Consider the following 24,023-nt stretch of genomic DNA (forward strand, 5'->3'; position numbering starts at 1 on the left):
AGTCGCTCTCCATAAAATAATGTACTTCTGGCGCAGTCGGCAGGATTTGTCTCACAGTTTTAACGGCGCATTATTCTGATTTATTGGCAAGTAAAAGAGAAGTGGCTTGAAAAAAACAATTTGGGAGTACCTGGAGCTGGACAAAAATCGCCGAACTTTCACAACCCACATCCCAGAAACCTAGGATTCACTTTTGAGTGAAGTAAATTCCGAAATTTTAAAAATTTGGAAGTAAAGTAAAACCATGTTTCATTTTCAATGAGTGAAAAACATTCGTTTTCAACTTGTATGAAATGCAGGTGTAAAAAAAAACTGAAAATGTGGCAATTTTGGGGCTCGAACATGAGGTTTTTGGACATTCCATTCCTTTACAATGCGTGGTTGGAAAACCACGTTTGTTCGATTTGTAGGCAAAGCAGTGCAAGAATTGGTTCGACTTATATAAATTTCACTGTATACGAACGGACAAAAGCATAGCATAGGTCAATGATTTGTTTGCACTAGTATAAAAGTAATCCACTTTTTGTACTAGAGAAAAATAATATTTTGAAGCAAATTCCAAAAATATTCGTTCAAATTATCGTGATTCTGAAGAAAAACAGGCAATTATAGAGTTTCTCACATAAAGTCAGTGGAAGACTGGCTATAAATCAAATCATCTGAGGGAACAATTCGTTCAGGTCAGTCTCAACTCCTTACAGTGTGAGTTAATGGACTGACACCCATCAGAAAACAACCACTCCCCTGGCTAATACCACGCAGGGCGTTGGATTATATCCGACAGGTGTCAGTGCAGGATTCTCAACTGAAGTTATTCCTGCATATGCCGTTGGCTACACAACTGCCGCAATAGATTTTCAATTATTGGAACACACTTGCAGACCGGTTACGGGCTGTTTGGCCACACGTCAGTGCAAGGTAGTGTCTATCATCAATTTAAAGTCGATAATTTTCAATAATTGAAAATCTAACTCCTTCAGAGCATCATTCCTCGAACTCGAATTTAATTGTGTTTATGGCTAAGTATTTTGCATATAGTGGCTACCAAATAAGAGGTAGATATGCTACCGCGGACTTTTATTTCGAACTATTTGAGATAAACAATCTCACGGTACATTATCTGTATGTAACTCCAACGGTATAGGCATCGCTCTTAGGGAGCAATACTTTTTCCGACTTACCTAATACTTATTGTTATATTATGACCAAAACTACACAAAAAATTTGTAAATTGTAGCCTATATGTTATTCTGATGTATAAGCTGTATTTATGTAAAGTTTCATCTAAATCCGTTCAGTCGTTTAGGCGTGGAAGAGCCACAAACATCCATCCCCACACACTTTCACATTTATATTAGTATAGATTACTTATAAGTAACTTTAAAATTTACTAATGAGTCTGTTACCTCTTATTGAAGAATAAAATCCTGGATAAGATGGTATTGCTCCCGTTGTTCGATTGAAAACAGCAAGAGGAACTTTATTTAAACCGTTGCAAAGAACTAACCTTTTCTAAATCTATTATCAAAGGAAATAAGTGAATTTGAAAAAGTTATTTCGGATTGAGGAATCAAAAAAATGAAAAAAAAATGGCAAACATACCTGGAAACTGAAGAAGAAAGTGTCATCAAATCCTGATAGGGAATCTGTTGTAGTCACTAGGTAGGTATGAAGGGAAAGTTCAACCTCCCCAAGAGGTAAATATGTGGAAAATCGCTCTCCTTTAGAGACATATATGTTGAAGATATCTCTTCCATATACTGCTGATATGTCAAATTAGTTGGATTCCTAACATAGGATTTTATTGACATTTATATTTTTGATGCTCCCATTTTCAATGTTTCGAAATAATATTGAGGTTAGGAAATTTCATTGACAGTTTCGTCAAATGTGATTGCTCATTTGCTATGCTGAAATTCTTGATATACATTTTCCTCTCACTGTTATTAGTGTCGCCAGACGAAACCGAGAAAAAATGCAGAGATCGCTCTCGCCCGATTTCCACAGAGAACAGGGATTCCTACGAATTAGTGGACGCAATCCTCCACCAAAACCTCACATTACAATGCCATTATTGCAACGAAAACGACGATTCTCAACCAAAAAACTGGTATAAAATAGATAAAGTGGGATTAGGCGAAGCGAGAGAGGTGCAGCTGAGTATGGAAAATGAAATGGAATTGAACCGGATTTGGATTAACACTGATCATAGCTTGAACATCAACAACTTTTCCGAGACAGATACGGGGTTGTATTACTGCAGGGAATTCGAGCAGCCCGAGATTGATGAGAAGTATAATTACTTGGTTGATCTCGTGTTCGAACGTAATGTTACAGGTAGGTGTAGGTATTGCAGTTCGGTTCACACGGTGAGGCGATAATCGATCAACAAATTTGCATTTGAATTGAATGAAATAGATAGTCGTATCAATGAAGTCTCTTCCTCGGAAGTTTCAAGAACAGTTCCGACTTTGATGATGATTTTTTTAGTGTTTCCTCAGATTATTTTAAACCATTTGAAATGAGGGAAATTATTCATATTATATGAACAATACCTATGATATTGATATATAATCTTCAGTTTTCTATAGCTTTTTAAAAAATTCTTCATATATTTAATAAATTGCTTAATGTAGCCGTTACTACATGGTAGGGAATCATAGAAAGTTTCATTTTTCATTTTTCATGACTTGATATAGGACGAAACTGCAATAACGATAGTTACAAATAAAAATGGTGAAAACATAGAAAATTTCATTTTTCATAACTTCTTATAATTATTAGTATAAAAACATTACAGCGGATATTCACATAATAACTATAGCAGAGAGTGAAGTGTTAGTGTTACTAATGATTTCAGCACTTGATAGTGAAGAATGTATATTTATGACGGTGAATAATGTATTTATATGTTGGCGAAGAATGCATTTTTGTATCTTTCAAAAATAATGTCCCACTAATAATATCTCATTATTAAAGAAAATGTATCATAAGTGGAAAATGATGTCTTATATACCATTCCAAAAAATGTTGAATTTTTCATAATTATCAAAAGGTACGCGCATCAGTTTAAATGTTCATGGTCGAAAAAGCAAGTGAAAATCGATCGTTCAGCCTGAGGCTTGAACCACCGACCAACACGGCGGCCGATTTGAGTGAGTAAACAAAGTACCCATGTCGAACTGACCGACTACAGACCGACCATGAATGATAATTAAAGCATTGATTGTATTTTCATAATATATGGTGCCAAAAATTTGAGTCAACTGCAATATACAAACGTTCCATAGCACTATCTTCAAAGAACAAGCTGTTTGTTGCTATCTTCTGCTATCTTTCAACTTTTCCACGTTGAATAAATAGCATAGAACGATCGGTAATTGGTTCACATAGAACATAGAAGAGCAGAAGAGTTGGTTAGGTCAATCTATTTGGACCGTTAGTTTCATCAAAAATTGAACACTGAATAATAATATAATGTGCCTGAAGTACTTTTAGCTTAAGCTGGTCTGCTAAGACAAAGTGACATGGTGTAAAATGCGCAGAAATTCAATAAAAACCAGCGCAGTGAATGTATTCAAAATCTGCGTACTGAAAATGTGCAGATTTCGAATACTCTGCGCCTTGTCGGCAACATGAAGCTCATCACACATACTGATCAAATAATCGAATGCATACGCGGCATAATATGATTTAATAAAAACCATACAAATATACCTTTCTCGTGAATTACATATAATTCCTCATTTTCAGAGGTTAGATCTCCAAAAATTATTGGGTTGTTTCAAAAGTTTTGTCTGTTCTAATGTCACGTGCTTGTCATTCGTCATTTGAACGATTGACAGGAATTGTCACGTTTCGAGGTGTTTTCTTTGCTTTGGCGCAACCATAATGATCCTTTATTTGGATCGGATCGGCACGTATGTTAGAAAGTGGATCATCTACGATAACAGGAGACTTCAGTACAGTGGTTGGACACAGATGAGCCACGGCTTTCCAGAACCGGACCAAACCATCACAGCAGAGTCCTTTTGTGAGGAATTCGACGAAATGTACCAACATTTGCGTCAGCAGCCGATCCTGGTCAACAGAGGAAGTCAGATCCTGCTTCATGATAACGTCCATTCGCACGTTTCACAAATCACCGTCCGGAAATTGAAGGAATTGAACGTCGAAGTTCTATCTCACCCACCATACTCCCCAGTCATCTCGCCAACTGAATACCATCTTTTCAAGCACTTTGACGACTTTCTCACCGGTAGAACCTTTATCTATCAGGCAGAAACGGCCTTCGTCGACTTCATCAGATCCCAAGCAAACAATTTTTTTAAACGAAATCAAAATTCGAAAACAATTTTCAGTATGATTATATCAGATGGACCACTGCCCTATGTTTTATATTTCAGTAAAATTATTATAATTCAGTTAATTCAGTTGACCAACCTCATTGGAAATTATCATGAAAATAAAAGGAATTTCTGTAATGATAATTTGTTTAAAAAAATCCATATACCATGAAAACTTTTATTGAATTACAAAATTGCTGATTTCCTATTAAAGTATTGTGAAATGAAACATTTTCAGTTCATAAAATTAATCACGATTCGATGTTGAAATATACCAAATATATAAAAACTGTAAAATTATTTTACTGTATTTGCAAGGTTCATGAATATTGAATGGTAAAACTAGAATATCTGGAACAGAGTGAATCCAGAGCAAACGGTGCTCTCATACATCTGAATTGCATCACATTTCTCATTTCGTGTTTCACAAACTGATTTGTTGCCCCAAGAGATTATTTATACACTATTCACTCCATTAGTTTTTCAGAAATCAACATTTTTGTAATAGTTAACTATTCATGGTATTTCATATGAAAAATACCTAGCAAGATGAGGAATATATTTTTTTTAAATCCCAAATTTCAACTAAGTGAACTATGTAAGTAAGCTCTCTGTTCAATAAATAAGGTGAATGTTCATATTTCTCAAAAATATTTATTTATTCATCAGTTTTTTTTTGCCCCCTTCAAATTAGTCCCCTCAGATAAAATATACTTGTACCTGCGTTTTTTACAATCCTCGAAGCTGTTCTGATATGCACTTTTTGGTATGTCCTTGGTATATATATTTTTATTAATTTATTTATATTTTTTTGAGTCACAATAAACCTTTGCGGGTTGCGGTGGAGGGTCGAATAGACCCACTCACTTTGGACCTAATCTAACCGTGGTGTATTTTCTTAGCGATTAAGTTTTCATCTCTTCAATCGTCCGAAACGTTGTAGAGGGCCAACTCTGGTGGATACGGTGGCTGAAGCATGATAACGGTGTTGTTTTCGGAAAAAATCACGAACAAGCAATAATGAGTGCTCTCATACATCTGAATTGCATCACATTTCTCATTTCGTGTTTCACAAACTGATTTGTTGCCCCAAGAGATTATTTATACACTATTAACTCCATTAGTTTTTCAGAAATCAACATTTTTGTAATAGTAAACTATTCACGGTATTTCATATAAAAAATACCTAGCAAGATAAGGAAGATATTTTTTTTAAATCCCAAATTTAAACTAAGTGAACTATGTAAGTAAGCTCTCTGTTCAATGAATAAGGTGAATGTTCATTTTTCTCAAAAATATTTATTTATTCATCAATTTTTCTTTTGCCCCCTTCAAATTAGTCCCCTCAGATAAAATATACTTGTGCCGGCGTTTTTTACAATCCTCGAAGCTGTTCTGATATGCACTATTTGGTATGTCCTTGGTATATATATTTTTATTAATTTATTTATATTTTTTTGAGTCACAATAAACCTATGCGGGTTGCGGTGGAGGGTCGAATAGACCCACTCACTTTGGACCTAACCTAACCTAACCTTGGTATATTTTCTCAGCGATTAAGTTTTCATCTCATCAATCGTCCGAAACGTCGTAGAGGGCCAAATCTGGTGGATACGGTGGCTGAGGCATGATAACGGTGTTGTTTTCGGAAAAAATCACGAACAAGCAATGACGAGTGAGCAGGTGTCTCATCGTAATACAAAAGCCATGAATTATTTTTCCACAAAACCTTGACATTAGATCGAACTTGACGTGCTTTTTTGATCTTGGCTCTTCTGGGCTCTTCCATTGAGACGATTAGACTTTGATTTCGATATCATAACTAATAGATTAACCGATAGCTTTACATTCAGTCCTTATCACATGTCTCCAAATACCATTCTGAGTAAGATACTGGATCATCCTCAGAAATCATCTGGCGTGGATAATATACCCACTTGTTTTTCAAAACAATGCGATCAAGAAATGTCCTATTTCCTATTTATTTTATCCTATTTATTTTATTAAATAAGTCTATCGAAGAAGGCTTTCTCCCAAAAATATGGAAAACTGCACTTGTAGATCCCATCTTGAAAAGTTGTAATAAGTAATTTTTTGAAAACTGTCACCCCATATCAAAACTCTGCTCCAAACCTTTTGAATCAATCATTCGTGACTATATATAATTTGATGTTGAATCCTCAATCAATAATGATCAGCATGGATTTGTAAAACATCGCTCGATTGAAACCAATTTATTTATTCATACTGAATATATCTTCAAGAGCATGGATAAAGGCTACCAGGTTGATGCCATCTATACCGATTTCAGCAAGGCATTCAACAAGATAGATCATGCAATTTCACTCGATAAGCTGACGGAAATCGGTATACACGGTGATCTGCTTAAGATGGTTTCGGTCGTATATTACAAATAGGTCTCAGGCAGTCACTCTAGAAAAATAATGACCTTACTAGAGCCTTTGATACTGGCAACAGCTCTTTTGTTTCAGAGAAACTGCATAGCCTAGGTATTCGAGGTAATATTAATAATTGGTTTACATCCTTCCTAGAACGAAGGAAATTCGTTGTAAAAATTGACGAGGTCATTTCCCATGAATTTGACATTGACATAGGAACTCCACAAGGAAGCGTCCTTGGTCCTCTGATTTTTTTTATTTTTATAAATAATTTTCCTGATCACATATCATGGCGGAAAGTTCTGATGTATGTCGACAACAAATGTATACTTGTTTCAGAAATATCCGAAAATGAACTAAAACAAAAAAATACAAATTATTCTTGAGGAATTCAAAAGCTGGTGCTTCAAGAATAGACTAATCATCAATCATAAAAAGATTGCTTGCGTAGAGTATCACAACAAATATAGAACACCTTCAAATCCAGTTATATTGTTTGGGGGGCAATATATTAACATATCACGTGACACAAAATTTCTGGGTACAGTCCTTGATCAACATCTCTCTTGGAATAAACAAATAGACAATGTTTGTGATGAACTTAATGAAACTTTCTATATAATAGGCTCTTTGAAAAATGTTTTAGATCGCAAATCCCTTCTGAATGTGTATTATGCATTTGCCTATTCAGCTATTTCGTATGGCATAGTAGTATGGGGACAAGCTCAGGATATCCAACGAATTTTCATTCGTCAAAAAAGAATCGTACGGCGGCATTTACAATCTTTCCTACCAGAATTCCTGCAGAGACACCTTCAAAAAAAATTATATTTTGACAGTTACGTGTATATATATACCTCATGAAGCTACTCACATAAACTTTCATGAACAGGGAAAACCTCATCAAACATAGTGACAAGCATGATTATAACACCATAAATAAAGATAATTTATGGATAAGTAAATGTAAATATTCATTTTATAAAAATTCGCCAGAAATGGCAGGTAGCCATTTCAACAATAAATTACCCACGTCATTGAAAAAAATTAAATCCCTGAGGATTTTCAAGAGTAAGCTGAGAGAGCTTCTGATAGCAGAATGCTTCTATGATTTGAATGAATTCGCAACTTATCTCGAAGAGTAAAAGAGGTGATTATTCTCTTAAAGAATCCGTTTTTAATTTGTTTTCATGTTCATTGCTTTTTTTCAATTTTTTATGTTCGTATTTCTGTGTTTATGTGATTTTACAATGTGTATTTTTTCTTTATTTGAAGACTCGTCTATTCTGTTAATGTTAACAGGAAACAGACTCAATAAAATTTGAATTTGAATATACCCATGATTTGTTATGCCTCTTCAAAAAATCTGGATAGCCGTTGACCTCATTCAACAATTCCTGAGTGATTCTTATGCGACTTTTTTGTCGAAATTCATCAATTTCGGAACAAATTTCGCTGCCACATCTTCCAAACCCAAAATTTCCGAAAAAATTGCAATTCATGAGCCAACCGATATGCTGACATCCCCAACAACTTCTTCAGTGGTGATTCGACGATCGGTTGTTAATGGGGCGTCTATGGCAAGCATCGTCATTCACATCTTCTCGATGTGAAAAGCTTGTATCACTTGTAAACATGTATCTGACTCAGAGTACAATCATCGTATGCCACTCTCACTACAAAATTTCATGCAAATTCTTTGATCCATTTTCTCGATAGCAAAAATTCGCCGAACATGCGGAACAGTTCTAATTTGTGTGCCTCTCCAACAAAGTAAACATGCTAAATAGATAAAACTCTGAACAAATGTTCGAGACGAGTGTACCAACAATAAACAAAATTAAAAAATCGCTAATCGAATGTACGTAGCCCACGAAATTTGACCATTGACCTTATTTTTTTAACAGTGCTTGACTGTTTTATTTCTTTCTGGATCAACTCCTTCGCCTCCACAGCCATCACTAACAAAATATAATTTTTTCAGAAATACGCGTGTGTGTGTTCCTCATGTTATTACATAAGAAAATTGTTGGCTCTATTGAATGTAATATACGAAGTGTTCTATACACATAAACAATTAAATTTCAATACTTTCGAATAATATAATTCATACCACTGGAATGATATGATACAATTATTGTCCAGAACTTCCAATTGGCCGAGCAAATTGTTCATTTTTCTGATTGATTCGGCCGTTACTTGATGAAGATCCATAGTAATTTCACAAACTACACTTAAACGATTTGATCTCCACTAACTTTATTGAAAATAATCATAACATGTTTCGCTAAAACATTAGCTTTTTCAAATGATTAATACGTTCATTTGTTCATTTGTTTTCCAGAACTAGAATCCGGTAACTTGACAGATTGGGCAAAATACCACGAAGACCATTTCACACCGATAAACAAGCTATTTGCAGAATCGGAAGGAAAAGAATTCGTACACTTGAGGGAGCATTTAAAAGTTAGTTTGGAGGCGATAAGTCACTGGGACCCCTGGGGCATGTGTGAGGTTTGCGGTCGAGCGAACGGCGAAGGGGTCAGGAAGAAGAGGGGGCGCTGTCGCATAAAATTAACTCGCACATCGAGGGAGAACACCACCACCAACCCCGATGAGCTGTTTTTCTTGAACGCGAACGAGGTTTCCTGCAGGTCGATGAAATTGGGAAAGATGTTTCCAGGTGAGGTGAATTTATGACACTTTTTCAATGAATAATTGCTATAAATTCTCTTCGTTTTAGGTAAGGACGCTCCTATATACAGTAAAAGCCAAATGGAATATATTCATTATTTCGGCACATATTTTACCGAAATCCCGAAACACGTCAAATTTAAATTATGATTTGACATACTTCAACAGAAAAATGCTACCCCTACCTTCAACCCCCGTCGAATGACAGGCACAACCCCCAATTTTTTAGAAGAAAAGTAGAGGCTTGTGATATATCGTTTAGAAGGTATCTTCGTTCTGTATTAAATCCATACATCGATAGTAAACATATTAAAAAAAAATGCATCCCGTTAAAATGATACCTAGACAGGAGCTCATGGAAGACGATATTGATAAAAGAACTTATTTTCATGAGCAGTTAGAAGACGTTTTGTTTTCTGATGAGTGCATTTTGTCTCTTAACGGTCATGCTAATCGGCAGAATTGCCGCTACTGGTCAACGGAAAATCCTCACTGGATGGGAGAAGAACACACGCAATACCCTCAAAAGGATAATGTTTGGGCAGGGATTGTAGGAAAGCATATCATTGGTCCCTTTTTCATTGAGGGCAACTTGAATGGCGATAATTATTTGGCACTACTCCAAAATGATATCATTCCAAGTCGAGCAAATTTTTATCCTGATCCTGGAAACCCACAGTTCCAGTGAATATATATGCTTTCAGCAGGATGGAGCACCACCGCGATACCTCGAAACAACATTTTCCAATTGGTGGATTCGATTGAATGGCCAGCGCGATCATCTGATCTCTCATCATGACATTTTTTTATGAGGATATGTGAAGAGCAATGTGTACAGAACTGAACCTTTAGATTTGAATGGCTTAAAAGAATGAATAACGCTTGTGATTAGGTCGATCACGCCTGATATGTTAAATAATGTTAGAAGACAGTTTTATTTGAGATTAGGATGTTGACAAGACCTTTTGCGGTGGAAATTTTGAACATCTACTTCGATTACATCCATAGTTCTTTTTTTGTAGTCTGAATTTTATTACGTTTTGCAATACATTACATGTTTTAAATTTATTTTCTTTTAATTGGTGGAATAAACTTGAAAGGGGTAACATTTTTGAATAGAAAATGGAGAGACCTTTCAAACAATATATCACAAACCTATACCTCACATTGAAAAACTTGAGTAAGTTGCTATATATGTTTCTGAGATTCTCAATGTCAGTTTCTATATTGATACAATTAGAAGACAAATTGATTTCAACCATTTCAGGAAAAAATCGTTTGCAAATATTTTTTATGTATGTAAAACTTTCATATTAATTTTCATGTGAATAATTCTGGATGTTGTTCCAATATATTCCGAATCACAATTGTAACAAGGAATATTATTAATAACATTTGACCTTTTTTGTAATATCCGTTTAATTTTCTAATTCAGTATTTTAATTCTATAAAGTTGAGATATTCTGTCCATTGTGATGAATTTTCAAGATTAGGTATAAATTTGTAAGAAAAATTGATAGGTGAATTATCATTACATATAAAATTATTTCATTGAGAAATTATCTGGCATATGAATTTTCGATTATTATATCTCTAAGAAGTCTAAAACTCATTTTGCTTGAGGAAAGAGGGTACTAATTTTTTATTCTATAGAGTGATAAATAAAACGGAAAAACTGACATTGAGAATCTCAGTAAAATATATAGTAACTTACTGGAACTTCACCACGAACATGATAATCATGAAAAACGTATCAATCAATTAGATTCTTTTTCCGAATTGATGATTATCCTTCATTGAAAAATGACATTTATGTGAAGGTATGACTTTTGTCGAACAAAATAAAATTTTATGAACATGTTTTTACTTCTTTTTACCGATTTATGTGTTTTATTTATCATTTTGTACTCATTATTACTCAAAGTAGAATAATGAAGAAGCTTCTCAGTGAGAAGCGACAGCTTGGCAAAGTAAGGCAGAGTTTTTATTTTTAATTTTGACTGAGAAAACCCGTTAATCCATTTTCCTGTACATTTCTACAGTCGTTAAGATAATCCACTTATATTTACTGAATATAAGGGAAAAAATGTGGTAGTGTCATTAGTCAATGAAAGAATTGGATTGTTTAAACATTCATAACAAACTTGATTTTTCAAAATGAAATAACTGAAAATAAGGTCAAAATCTTAGGAATCTGAATATTGAAAGAAATATATCATCATATTCCATTCGAGAAAATTCGATTTCAATAAGTCACACTTCAACTGGGTACATACATTAATATTAGAGAGAATAGATGAGTAGTATTCTGATCATTTCCATAATGATTTCAATTTCAGAGCCACCGGTAGACAGCTGTTTCGGCCTGTTGGGCATCGTCAATACCGGGCAGGCGGTTCTCGATTGAAAACAAAATGTGAATAACTAAGAAAAGTACTCGATAAAAGTAAATGCGTGAATGCAAGCGAGACATAAGTGGAACCACTTATTGGTGTGACACCTGAGTTAACTTGCCAAGATTTTATGTCACGTTGGTGGGTTGAATAATCCAAAACCGACAACTGCGGTGGCAGAAGCTTGGGAAGCTATCCTGGAATATCATCGGAAAACGAATCCACAGGTTTCTAGAAATGATATGCTTGACTGCATTGAAATTTCTTGATTTCATATTCGATTCTCGAAATAACTTAGTAAGAGATTGCGAATTAGTCCAACTGCAGTACAAATAGCTTCATCGTTGACAACTCCTGAATCAATCAATCAATCAAACATTTATTGAATCAGTGTTCATTTACAATCACATTAGGCAAACATCATCATAAAATACTGGCTGATACAACAGGTCAAACTATTATAGAAAAACAAATACAAAGCATAACTTAAATAAAAATAAAATCACTAAGCTACAATGAAATTATGATTATGACTCAAGGAGAAACTCATCCACAGAGTAGTATGCTTTTTGCAATAGAAAAACCTTAAGCTTCCTTTTAAAGACATTGATGTTTGAGGAATTAATGTCATTACTAAGCTTATTATATAATTTAATCCCACAGCACACGGGGTGATTCTTCGATACTGTCAATCTACTATAAGGCTGATAAAGTTGAAGGTTATTTCTGGTGAAATGTTCATGGATTTGCTCATTTCTAGGAATAATTGAAATATTTTTTCTTATATATATCAGAGTTTGGTAGATATACAAACTAGGCATTGTTAATACACTATAACGAATGAATAATGGCCTGCAGTTAGCACTTGAAGATGCCCCAGCCAGAATTCTGATTACCTTTTTCTGAATGACAAACACTTCATCAGCTTTAGCTGATAAGCCCCACTGTTCGAGGCCATAGGAAATCACTGACTGAATTAAACTGTGGTATAAAAGCATGAGAACATCAAAAGAGACTGTTTGTTTCAACCTACGAAGTAAACATATATGTTTACTGAGCTTCAGTTTGACACTATCAACATGGAAACTCCAGGTAAGTTTATTATCAATATCAACACCCAAGAATTTAGTACAATTAACTTGATGTAAAGTTTCATTATTTAATCTTACCAAATAGCTTTTATCAATAGTTATATTTTTAGTAACAAAGTTGAGCATTTGAGATTTGGCAGAATTTAGCAGCAGACCATTTGTAGAACACTACTCCTCAATTTGATCAGTTACTTCATTAGCTTTGACAATTACTTCGGACATAGTTTCCGCAGATACCAAGATATTAGTGTCATCCGCAAAAATTATAATAATGGAAGCTTTCGAACAAAATTTCGGAAGATCGTTAATAAAAACCAAAAATAAAAGAGGTCCTAAAACAGAGCCTTGAGGTACCCCTCTTACTATACATTTACTTACAGAGTTAATTCCATTCACACAGACCAGTTGACTACGGCCAGTCAGGTAAGATCTTACCCAATTCAATGCAGGACCACGTATACCATAAAACTGCAATTTGTGTAGCAGTATGTCATGGTCAACGAGATCAAAAGCTTTGCTCAAATCAAAAAATAACCCCAGAGTATGCTGTTTGTTTTCTAAGATTTCCAACACATGTTTAATGAGTTGATCAATTGCGCCAACAGTGGATTTATTTCTTCTATAAGCATTCTGACTAGAAGAAAATAATCTAAATGATTCAAAGTAATCATATAATCTTTGATAGAAACAGTATTCAATAATCTTAGAAAACTGACTATGCCTTTTATTGTTATCAGATCCAGTTTCCATGAATTTGTTCAATAATTCAACAATACGATCTTCGCGCCGTGAGTTCGATGAATCTATTGCAGACTCTGAAAACAATAAAAAATTGTACAAGTTCATACGATCTAACCTGAACACCAAAGTAAGCATTCCGCTCCTACGAAAACCTGACGGTTCCTTGTGTTCTACAGACATCGAATCAGCAGAGATTTTGGCCGATTCTTTCACAAGCCCCTTCACGGTTGAGCCTCGAAAATACCAATTACCAAAAATTATAGCAGAACTACTACGCGATAATCTGACTAATGTGACGTTTACTTCGGAAAAAATTAAAAATCATTTATTGAACATTAAATCGAATTCATCTCCTGGTTTGGATTGAATGAGCTCCTTTTTTCTCAAAAAGTTTGCCGAAACTCTCTGCTCTCTGTTGTCAACAATATGTCAGTCTCTTTCGCAAAATCTCGCATCCCGCAGACTTGAAAGAAGGCATCTGTCACCGCTGTTTTCAAAAAAGGCGATAAACTCAATCCAATTAACTACAGGTCCATTAGTCTTTTATCCGTACCTTTCAAAGTAATGGAATCCATCATCGCAGAAAATAAATGTCAGAATTTTTAACAAAAAACGCAAAAAACGCCTGGAGTTCCCCAGGGATCTGTTCTTGGCCCGCTCCTCTTCGTTGCTTATGCAAGTGATCTTGATCTTCATATAAAGTCCAGCAAGTCGTTTTATGTCGATGATACTAAACTGTATGGAAATGCCTTAGTCGAACATCATTTCATTCAGAGTGGCTCGTTTTAAACTCATATAATTTTTAGCTTCCAAACTATGAGCTTCAAACCATAATGTATTCTACTTTGTTGAAATCTGCTCATCATGGAACATCTGATAATGCAAAACAATTGATCCATTTGAAAAAATGATGACACGCTTTGGGGGTGCGATAGGGAAAGTTAGATCAAATGTGAATACGTCAAAATATGTCCTCCTGTATACTATTGTTGAGGTGTTTCTTCATTTTTCCTGTAAAAAGTTATTCAGGGTGGCTCGTTTTCTACTCAAATAATTTGTAGCTCCCGAACGATAGGATTCAGACCATATGTTTTATACTTTGTTGAAATCTGCTCATCATGTATTATCTGGTAATGCGAAACAATACAGGGTGTAACTGAATAAGTGTAAAACATTCAAGGAGGTGATTTCTTATCGAAAAAAAGATAGGATCTTTCATATAAAGAAACTCAATTGGAGCATCCCTTGTTAAGATACAGCCCCTTAAAGGGTGTACATAAAATTTGTATAACAATTTTTTTCACAAGCACTGAAAAAGTTACAATATTGAAATCACCCTGACATTTTGTACTGCCAAAAAGAGACACTTAGCCAGTAATTTATTTGGTTCACCCCATGGTTGTAAGGGGTGGAAAACTCAACCCCTAAAATTTATTTCCAATGTAACTTTTTGTCTTATCATTTATTTACCATTTAAAAATGTATTTCCGATAGCTTGTTCCATTCTAAACAAAAAATGTCTCTTGGATTTTTTGCCCAAAATGAACCAGTTCGCGGCAAAAAATTATTTTACGAACAACTACAGAGATACATCGTCATAAATGCGAACTGGATTTATTGTTATTTTGTAGTTAGTATCTGCATTAAACGATTGAAGGGTAATAAACAAAACTAATTTATTAATAAAAAAACACACAACATGTAGAAATCATAGTAAATGTTCAATATGTCTACCTTCAGACATTACGCATGCGTCTAGACGTAGGCGCATTGAGCCACGTATTCGCTCAAATATTCCTGGAGTCTCTCTGATTACCCTGCACGCATGAATGATGCGGTTTCTCAAGTCCTTTACATCGCGAACAGGAATACGATAAACCAAATGCTGTAAATGGCCCCAAATGGAGAAATCGAGAGGATTTAGATCCCGGGATCGAACGGGCCAGTTCTGTGGTCCTCATCGAGGAGGTAGAAAATGAGGCCCAATTAAATCATCCCCAAAAACTCCGAGCCACACTTCAAGAGAAAACTGTTCTTGATGGTTAGTTTCGACAATAGCGTGAGGGTTTTCATCAGCCCCTATGTGGTAATTATGAAAATTAATAATCTTGTCCCAAGAAAAAACTACATTCGTCTATGAATTCTATCGTCTTCAGAAAGTCACAATTTCTTCTAATCATTTCTAGCATCCAATTGCAAAATTCAAGACGGTTCGGAAAGTCTCGCGGTAACAGTGCCTGTACTCGTTGAAGATGGTAAAGGTATAAGAGTTGTTCCCTTAAAATTCGAAATACCGTCATATGATCAACATTTAGCTGGAAAGCAATCTTTCTAGTACTGGTAGTAGGTTGTTCTTCAATCAAATTAAGTACTGCTTCCTCTCAAGCTGTGGTGTTCGTCCCCTGCGACAGACCGTAAACGTATTGCATATCAGCCATTTCCTTATTTGTTTATGCCTATGTTTATGTTTAATAACAAGTGAATTATTAAAGTAACAAATAAAGAACAGAACAACAACACACATTTAGCATTTAGCATTAGTGAATTGAAGGGGTTATATTTTTTAGGAGTGATTAATTTTTGGGAAAGAAAGTTTTTGGCTTTCTACTACTCCATCTTGATACAAAAAAAAAGGATTAGGGAATCTTCCAAAGGAAGGGAGGAAGTAACTCTATACATGGATGATGTGCATATATATATATATATATATATATATATATATATATATATATATATATATATATATATATATATATATATATAGGAGGACTTTCTTTCAGTTTGTGTCTGAAAGTTACTTCTTTGCATGGTCTACACATCCATGTATAGAGTTACTTCCTTCCTTTCTTTGGAAGATTCCCTAATCCTTTTTTTGTATCAAGATGGAGTAGTAGAAAGTCGAAAACTATCTTTCCCAAAAATTAATCACTCCTAAAAAATATAACCCCTTCAATTCAAATAAGATTCCTCTTGGCTGGGATTAAGTCAAATAGGTGAATGAATGTCATTACGATGTCATCGATGACATAAGCAGATCAAGTTTACTCCGTGACATTGAAAAATCGTAATTCATGAATGAAGTGTGTGTATTTTCTATAATGTTATCCAATTTGGTACTGAAGAGCCTTAGGGCAAGTGTCTTAAGGCGAAACATCGGTGTATACCAATCAGGATGACAGTGTTCTATGTAAGTGCAATTTGTTACTATTCATTTAAAGTATAACTCATGTGAAGATATCTGATTTTTATTTAACAACGAATGTTTGAAATACAAACTGAGTAGAGAAACGTATCTTCTGTATAATTCAGTGTTCATATAGAAGTATTTGTTTCGAAAGAATTTTTTTCTTTCGTATAATTCAATGTTTATATGAAAGTAGCTGTTTTAGGAGGACTTTCTTTCAGTTTGTGCCTGAAAGTTACTTCTTTGTATGATCTACACATCCATGTATAGAGTTACTTCCTTCCTTTCTTTGGAAGATTTCCTAATCCTTTTTTTTTGTATCAAGATGGAGTAGTAGAAAGCCAAAAACTTTCTTTCCCAAAAACACAATTAGTATTAATTCAATTTCGAAAATTCACAAACTGACAGCGTCATACCTATTTAATTGTTACTATCGCTAGTAGCGACCTACTAGATAGATTAGTTTCGTATTTTCGCATTTATGACGATGTATCTCTGTAGTTGTTCGTAAAATAATTTTTTGCTGCGAACTGGTTTATTTTGGGCAAAAAACTCAAGAGACATTTTTTGTTTAGAATGGAACAGGCCATGGGAATTGAAATAAATTCTTCACTAATTGTTAAGTGGAGCCCACAACAATAAATCAATGAAAACTGCACCCAAATTGGTTGAGTCGTTTTTGAAATTAGCACGTTCTAACGCACAGATGAACAGACAGCGATCAGCTACACGTTTATTATATGTACTGATGTCAAATAATGGTCAAAGTGGTCTAATATTAAGAGCTGAATGAAATTATGGCAGGATTATACCATTGGCGAGACGGTAGCCGGTTGGGTTGGCGTGAGTAGTTTGTTTAACTCATTCAATCGACCGTCAAATGAAACGGTGTTTGGACTTCCGAGGGTTGTCGTTTGTGGTGAAGCAAGCTGGTTAATGGAAAACATATTTCAACAAAAATATATGTCTTGCTTTTACACTATTGAAAATAATGCCCAACCGGTATACAACATTCCATATAACCGTCAATTCATCTCTTTCATCTTAATTCCAGGAATGAGCAATTTGACCAAAATCGTCCCGGATTTCATTCAGCAGGAAAAATGCGAAGGAACTTGCAATCCAGATGCCGAGGGAGTAAACAAAGGGTGGAAAGTGGGAAAAACCAAGGGATTTAAATATAGAAAAACGTTTGTTTTGCCTGAGAAGTCACATTTAACCCTTGTCTGTCCCGAATCCACTTTGGAGAACACGGTTACGTGGAGAAAACGTGGGAAAGCTCTCGTACCGGGCGATTCAGGTCAGAAGGCTCTTGATTTTTTTATGTTGTTAAAGGTTATATAGGTTTGTGTGTGGAAAGAATTACGGAATTTTCTATAGAAATGAGTTATGGAAATAATTTATTTCGGTTGAATATGTTGAGATTCGTATATAACTCAAAAAATATTTCCAAGTTTTGATGGAAAAAATCAAATGTAGCGTTCTTCTGGGGATCAGCGGATTGAAAAAAAATCATATCATTTAAGGACTCCAAGATACTGATTGATTATGCGGCGATACTAAAATGGTTTAAAGTAAAATTAACAATAACATGTTTGCAATTTCTCTTGGTTTCAAGCAGAATACAGTTTTTTGCATGTGGATTATCACATATAGGATTTTTTCCTCTCCTAGTTAAAACGATAAGTTTCGTGTGATCAAGCGAGAGAAGTGATTGCTAATGTACTTTTTTCATGCAACGAGAAGCTGATAATGACATAAGCATGGACCTGAGAAAGTTCAAGAGCGTTGTGCAAAAGTGGCGGGTGTAAGTTTGAGTAGCATTGAAAGAATAGCTCGTGAAGTGAAAACAATTAAAAATGGTTAGTCATCCTCTTCTTCAACGCCTAATAAAAGAACATAGAAAAGCATCAAAATCAGAATTTGATGATTTCGACAAGGACCTTCTTTGTCGATATATAATCAATTCACATTACTGAGAAAAAAATTCCCACCCTACGCCGTATACATGAAAAAATCGTTGTCGAAAATGGTTACAAGGGATCTTATAAGTCTCTTAGGAAAGTGATGAAGGAAAAGGAAAAAAAAATAGAAAATTGCCAATGGAAAACTGGCGATTCAGCAGTTGCGAAGAAATTCTTTCAGGAACGTGAAGAAATATCGAGAAAAAGGTCGAACAATGATTCATATGGATGATATATATCCATGCTTCACATATATATGAGAAGATTTGGAATAATGATTTGAATGAAAGGCTGCTTGCACCAATTTCAAAAGGGCAGAGACTCATAATTGTAAATGCAGAAGGAGAATATGGATTTATGAAAAATTCATATCTAAACTTCAAATCCAACATAAAATTGGGCGACTATCATAACGAAATGAATAACGACAATTACAAAAAATGGTTGCAAGAAATGTTGATTTCAAATCTTTGGTTATAGACAATGCTCCATACCACAATGTTCAGTATGAAAAGTGCCCAACCATTTCCTCGAGAAAAGATGAGATGAAAAAAGGGAACATTCATTTCATGGATGATATGCTGAAAATTTATCTCTATTCCATTATCAAAATCCATAAACCACGATAGGATCATGGAAAATCATGGATATAGTGTACCCAAATTGTCTCCTTATCATCCAGATTTGAACCTAATAGAATCAGTATGGGCATCACTGAAACAATATGTGGCTGATAGAAATGTGGACTTCAATTTCACATCCGTTGAGAGTTTATGTGACGAATCCTTCACTTCGTTTTCTCAAGAGCAGTGAAAAAAAGTTGTGAACACGCCAAACGTTTTGAAGAAATTTATGTTAACTCGCTTTTGATTTCGCAATAGACATAATTATCATGGATGTTCAAGGTGATAGAGACAACGATAGTAATCGTGATGATAGTGATAACTACAAGCGATTCCGTTCTGTCTGGAGTGGAACCATTGTAATTTTTTGATCATGAATTCAATTATATTTTCGTTTGGATCCATTCATCTCAATAAATATAATGTTTCCCGAACATTTTCATTTTGAAATTTAATCTTCAACCCAAATAAATTACATTTTCAGAATGTCTTTGTACTTTTCCCTAATTAGCCCAAAATTTAATGCAATAGAGACTGCTGAAAAACAAACTCATTTTGATTCAATTACGTGAATACCACATTATCATACTAAACTATCACAACACAACAAAAAAATATATTTTTTGAATGTTTCCTACACTAAATTAGTCAATTTCTACTAATTTTGGGGTGATAAAAACGAAAATAACAATGAAAAATTTTTATTAGCTCTGGTTTTTGAGATACACAGTACTTAATCTTGAAGAGTAGTTATACTATACGTGAAAAGTGAAAGTACATAAAACAATATTGTTATGTTTCTTTTAGAATATTTTAAGTACAAAATTAATAAAAAAAACAGTATTCGTAGTGTTTTGACAAATAAAAGAAGTTTGTACCACCAAATTTCAATTAATTCCATCCGATTCATTGTAAGATCGCTGTCGTTTAGCTTGTCTTTTATAAAACACTTCTGGAGCATCCCTACACACAGACCAGCAGTAGTCTGCAAGCATTGCTTCATTCCAACGGCCCTGATATCTCTGTTCCATTAAGGCAATGTCTTGATGGAATCTTTCTCCATGTTCGTCACTCACAGCTCCACAGTTTTGTGGGAAGAAATTAAGATGAGAGTGAAGAAAATGAATTTTTAAGGACATGTTGCATCCAAGTTGGTGGTAAGCTTGAAGAAGCTCTTTAACCAATGTTGTGAAGTTATCATCTCTTTTGTTACCTAAAAACCCATGTACAACCCCCTTAAAGGCTTCCCAGGCTCTTTTTTCATTTCCTGTTAAAATCATGTCAAAAGCAGGATCATTTACGATTTCACGGATTTGAGGCCCAATAAAGATGCCTTCCTTGACTTTAGCATCACTCAACCTGGGAAACTTTGCTCTCAAGTACTTAAAAGCTTGTCCTTCCTGGTCCATGGCCTTCACAAAGTTTTTCATTAGTCCCAACTTAATATGTAATGGGGGAAGGAGAATATCCTTAGGATCTATAAGAGGCTCTATCCCGACTGTCCCACAGACACAAAAAACAACAGTACTTGGTGAACCCTAATTGCATTCCTAGGAGTATAGCAATGACTTTCAGATCACCACAGATGTGCCACTTGTGTTGTTCATATTTGATTGATTGGAGAAGTGTTTTCATATTTATATACGTTTCCTTCATGTGAACTGCATGACCTATAGGAATAGAGGGTAGCTGATTTCCATTATGCAGAAGTACAGCTTTTAAGCTTAGTTTTGAAGAGTCTATAAACAGTCTCCATTCAGATGGAGTGTGATCCAAATTCAAGCAGTCCATCAAACCATTAACATCAGAACAAACTACGAGGTTTTCTTTTTTCTCAAAAAAAAGGAAGCAAATCTTTTTGACGCTGTCTGTACTGAGATATTTTCACATCATGTTTTAGAAGATTCCACTGTTGTAGTCTTGACCCTAACAGCTCAGCCTTTTCCTTAGACAAGCGAAGATCTCTTATAAGGTCACTCAACTCTGCTTGACTAATTCTGTGCGGATCACTAGACCTATCGCTTACCTCAAAATCAGGGTCATAGGATGTAGAAGGATGGGTTGCTCCTTCTAAACAGTCTTCATCACCTTCCTCTAAAATTTCATAGTTTTGGGGTGGAGAAGGGACTGGCAAATTATCTGAGTGTGGTACAGACCGAAGAGCAGATGGGAGATTAGGGTATTTAACCGTTCCTCTTTTCTTCATAGATAAACCTTGCTTAATGGGAGGAGTTAAGCAGAAATAACAGTCGTCTGTATGATTGGTAGGCTCACGCCAAACCATAGGTACTGCCATTGCCCGGTTTTTATTTTTCAGCCACTCTCGCAATATGACTGAACAAGAATTACAACATATATGAGGAGCCCATGATTTATCTTGGTCCCCAACTTTCACACCAAAATAATGTTCATAGGCTGTCTTAACGATAGGTGTCATTTTACGTTTCTGAGCCTTAAATGTTATTTCACCACATATATAGCAAAAGCTATCGACATAATTCACACACTTTCGAGGCATTTCAGATCAGCACTTAAATTAATTTAAAAATCAACTTCACACGATAATTTCAATAGCAACCACGTGCGTACAATTGACAAACTCACATAGGTTATGTTTACTACTTAAGAACAGCTGATGAGAGGGGTGTTATGTAAACAAACATGTGTACCAACTGTTGGTGATGAAATATTTCATTTGTTGAAAACTCAATATACATATATATAATATAATGATACTATATCTTGAAAACAAGAGCTAATATATAATTTGTATGGTCACTTTCGGTTTTAACACGTGGAAATACATTAAAATCATCTAATTTCAACCCCGAAACAAAAACTTTGTTGTGTTATGAATTGACCATCAATTAAAAAACCATCAATCCTTATTGCTACTTGCGACGGGGACTATACTCTCAGGCCACTCTAGACCCAAATAGGCGCACCAAGTCGCACGGTAGTTTACATCCTTTTCTATCCTAAAGCAGTAGTGTAGCTTCCTAGATTAGACAAGCAGTAGTATATGATCAAATCACAGTTTCAATCTTTTGATAGTTAGATACCTTTTCACACAGACTAGGCCAATATATAATCTTTTTTTTTTCAATCTTCAATTGCAGGAAATCCACATCTTGTCGTAGACACATTCAACACCTTGTATCTCCTAGACGTAACCGAGAGTGAAGAGGGTAATTATACTTGTCAAGTAGACGACATCAGAATGCAACAAGTAACTGTTCACGTCTTTTCAAAGTCACGGTTGCTGACACAAGAACTTGTGAGACACTTGAACTACTTGGGCTTTGTGTTGTCTTTAACTGTAAGTTATGTTGAAAATACACAAAGGAGTACATAAACAAAGAACGAATTTTGGAAAAATAATTGAAATTTGTGTTTTTTAACTGACTATGAACATGTGAATGGAGTTGCACTGTTTTCGAAATACAGAGTGTAGAAGAATAAAAAAGTTATTAATGAAATATCCCAAATATTTTTAAGTCGATCTGGTAGAAATAGACCACGGCTAACAAACTGACACAAATTCAACATTTGCTATTTCTCCAGTGATATTGAATTTTATGATGGCCTTAAAGGCAGTTGGTAATAAATAATGATGCCTTGATTGCATGTATTGAGAAATTATGTTTCCATCAATTTTTGTTAAATATTTCAATTAGTACTGTAATGCTATTATGAGTTTACGTTGAGATGTTAGGTCAGATGGTAGATGATTGATTTATGGGTTCCACTGAAAGAACCCTTAAAATGGCTGCAGATTAAAATCCTGTCACTCACCCTTCGAGAGATTTCTTATTTATTCGTCAGTTTCAAATATATATTTTATATGCTCGATTGGTGACGTTTACAGAGCACGTTTACCCTTGTATATTATGTTGTATTATGTTGACCATCTCCGCATTAACTGACCAATGATAAGAATCGCATGTTTATTATTTCTGTTATTCTCAGTTTGGAGCAGTTTTGGCATTTGTGTGTACCAACTCCTTGCAACGATAGTGAGAAATTGCATATTAATTTGTATTGATCAGAAGTGTATATTTTCAGATACCATGTTATTGTGCGGGGCTTATTGTGACTTGGTCAAGACGCAGAAATTTCAAAAGCTACGAGGAACTGTTGAAAGAGAACCCCGAAGAAGATGAGTTTGAAGGACTGTTGTGAATCATGATAATAATAGTTATAACATAGTTTTTATTTTGAAATATCAATATGTTCAATCATTATATGTCATAAGTAACTAATTTTGGGAAAGAAAGGTTTTGCCCTTTTCTATTTCTTTATCTCGATACAAAAACAGTGGAAATTTTCCAAAGAAAGGAAGGAAACAATCAATTTCAAAAAATTTACTATACAAAAATGTGTTTTTAACAGTTTGAGTATCTTTATATAATGATTCAGACAACAATGATATAGGTAATGTTCGGTAACATACTTGAAATATGTTGGAAAACATACCTCTTTCAATATAGGTATGTTGAAATCATTTGAAAAAGGTTAATTCTGGTAGATTCGGGAACTGTGGCCAGAAAGCCGTAATTCAATGAAAATATTGGCTTCAAACATAATG

At 34.7% G+C, this 24,023-nt stretch overlaps 1 protein-coding gene across 3 annotated transcripts; it reads left to right on the top strand.

Moving 5' to 3' along the window:
* Positions 1-1,860: 1,860 nt before the first annotated feature.
* Positions 1,861-23,747, top strand: LOC111517004 (uncharacterized). Of its 3 annotated transcripts, none has more exons than XM_074181519.1 (5): positions 1,861-2,337; positions 9,090-9,428; positions 17,903-18,148; positions 22,555-22,754; positions 23,501-23,747. In XM_074181519.1, the coding sequence occupies exons 1-5, from the start codon at positions 1,908-1,910 to the stop codon at positions 23,615-23,617; spliced, it is 1,332 nt and encodes a 443-aa protein (XP_074037620.1). In that variant the 5' UTR covers positions 1,861-1,907; the 3' UTR covers positions 23,618-23,747. The 3 variants fall into 3 exon arrangements, with proteins under 3 accessions (XP_074037620.1, XP_074037621.1, XP_074037622.1); XM_074181520.1 differs by having other exon boundaries at positions 22,555-22,623; positions 23,501-23,727; XM_074181521.1 differs by lacking the exon at positions 22,555-22,754 and having other exon boundaries at positions 23,501-23,726.
* The last annotated feature ends 276 nt before the right edge of the window (positions 23,748-24,023 follow it).

Source organism: Leptinotarsa decemlineata, unplaced genomic scaffold, assembly GCF_025532065.1.
Source record: "Leptinotarsa decemlineata unplaced genomic scaffold, Ldec_3_MD MMD2_tig00026314_RagTag_RagTag, whole genome shotgun sequence".
NCBI classification, from domain to species: Eukaryota; Metazoa; Arthropoda; class Insecta; order Coleoptera; family Chrysomelidae; genus Leptinotarsa; species Leptinotarsa decemlineata.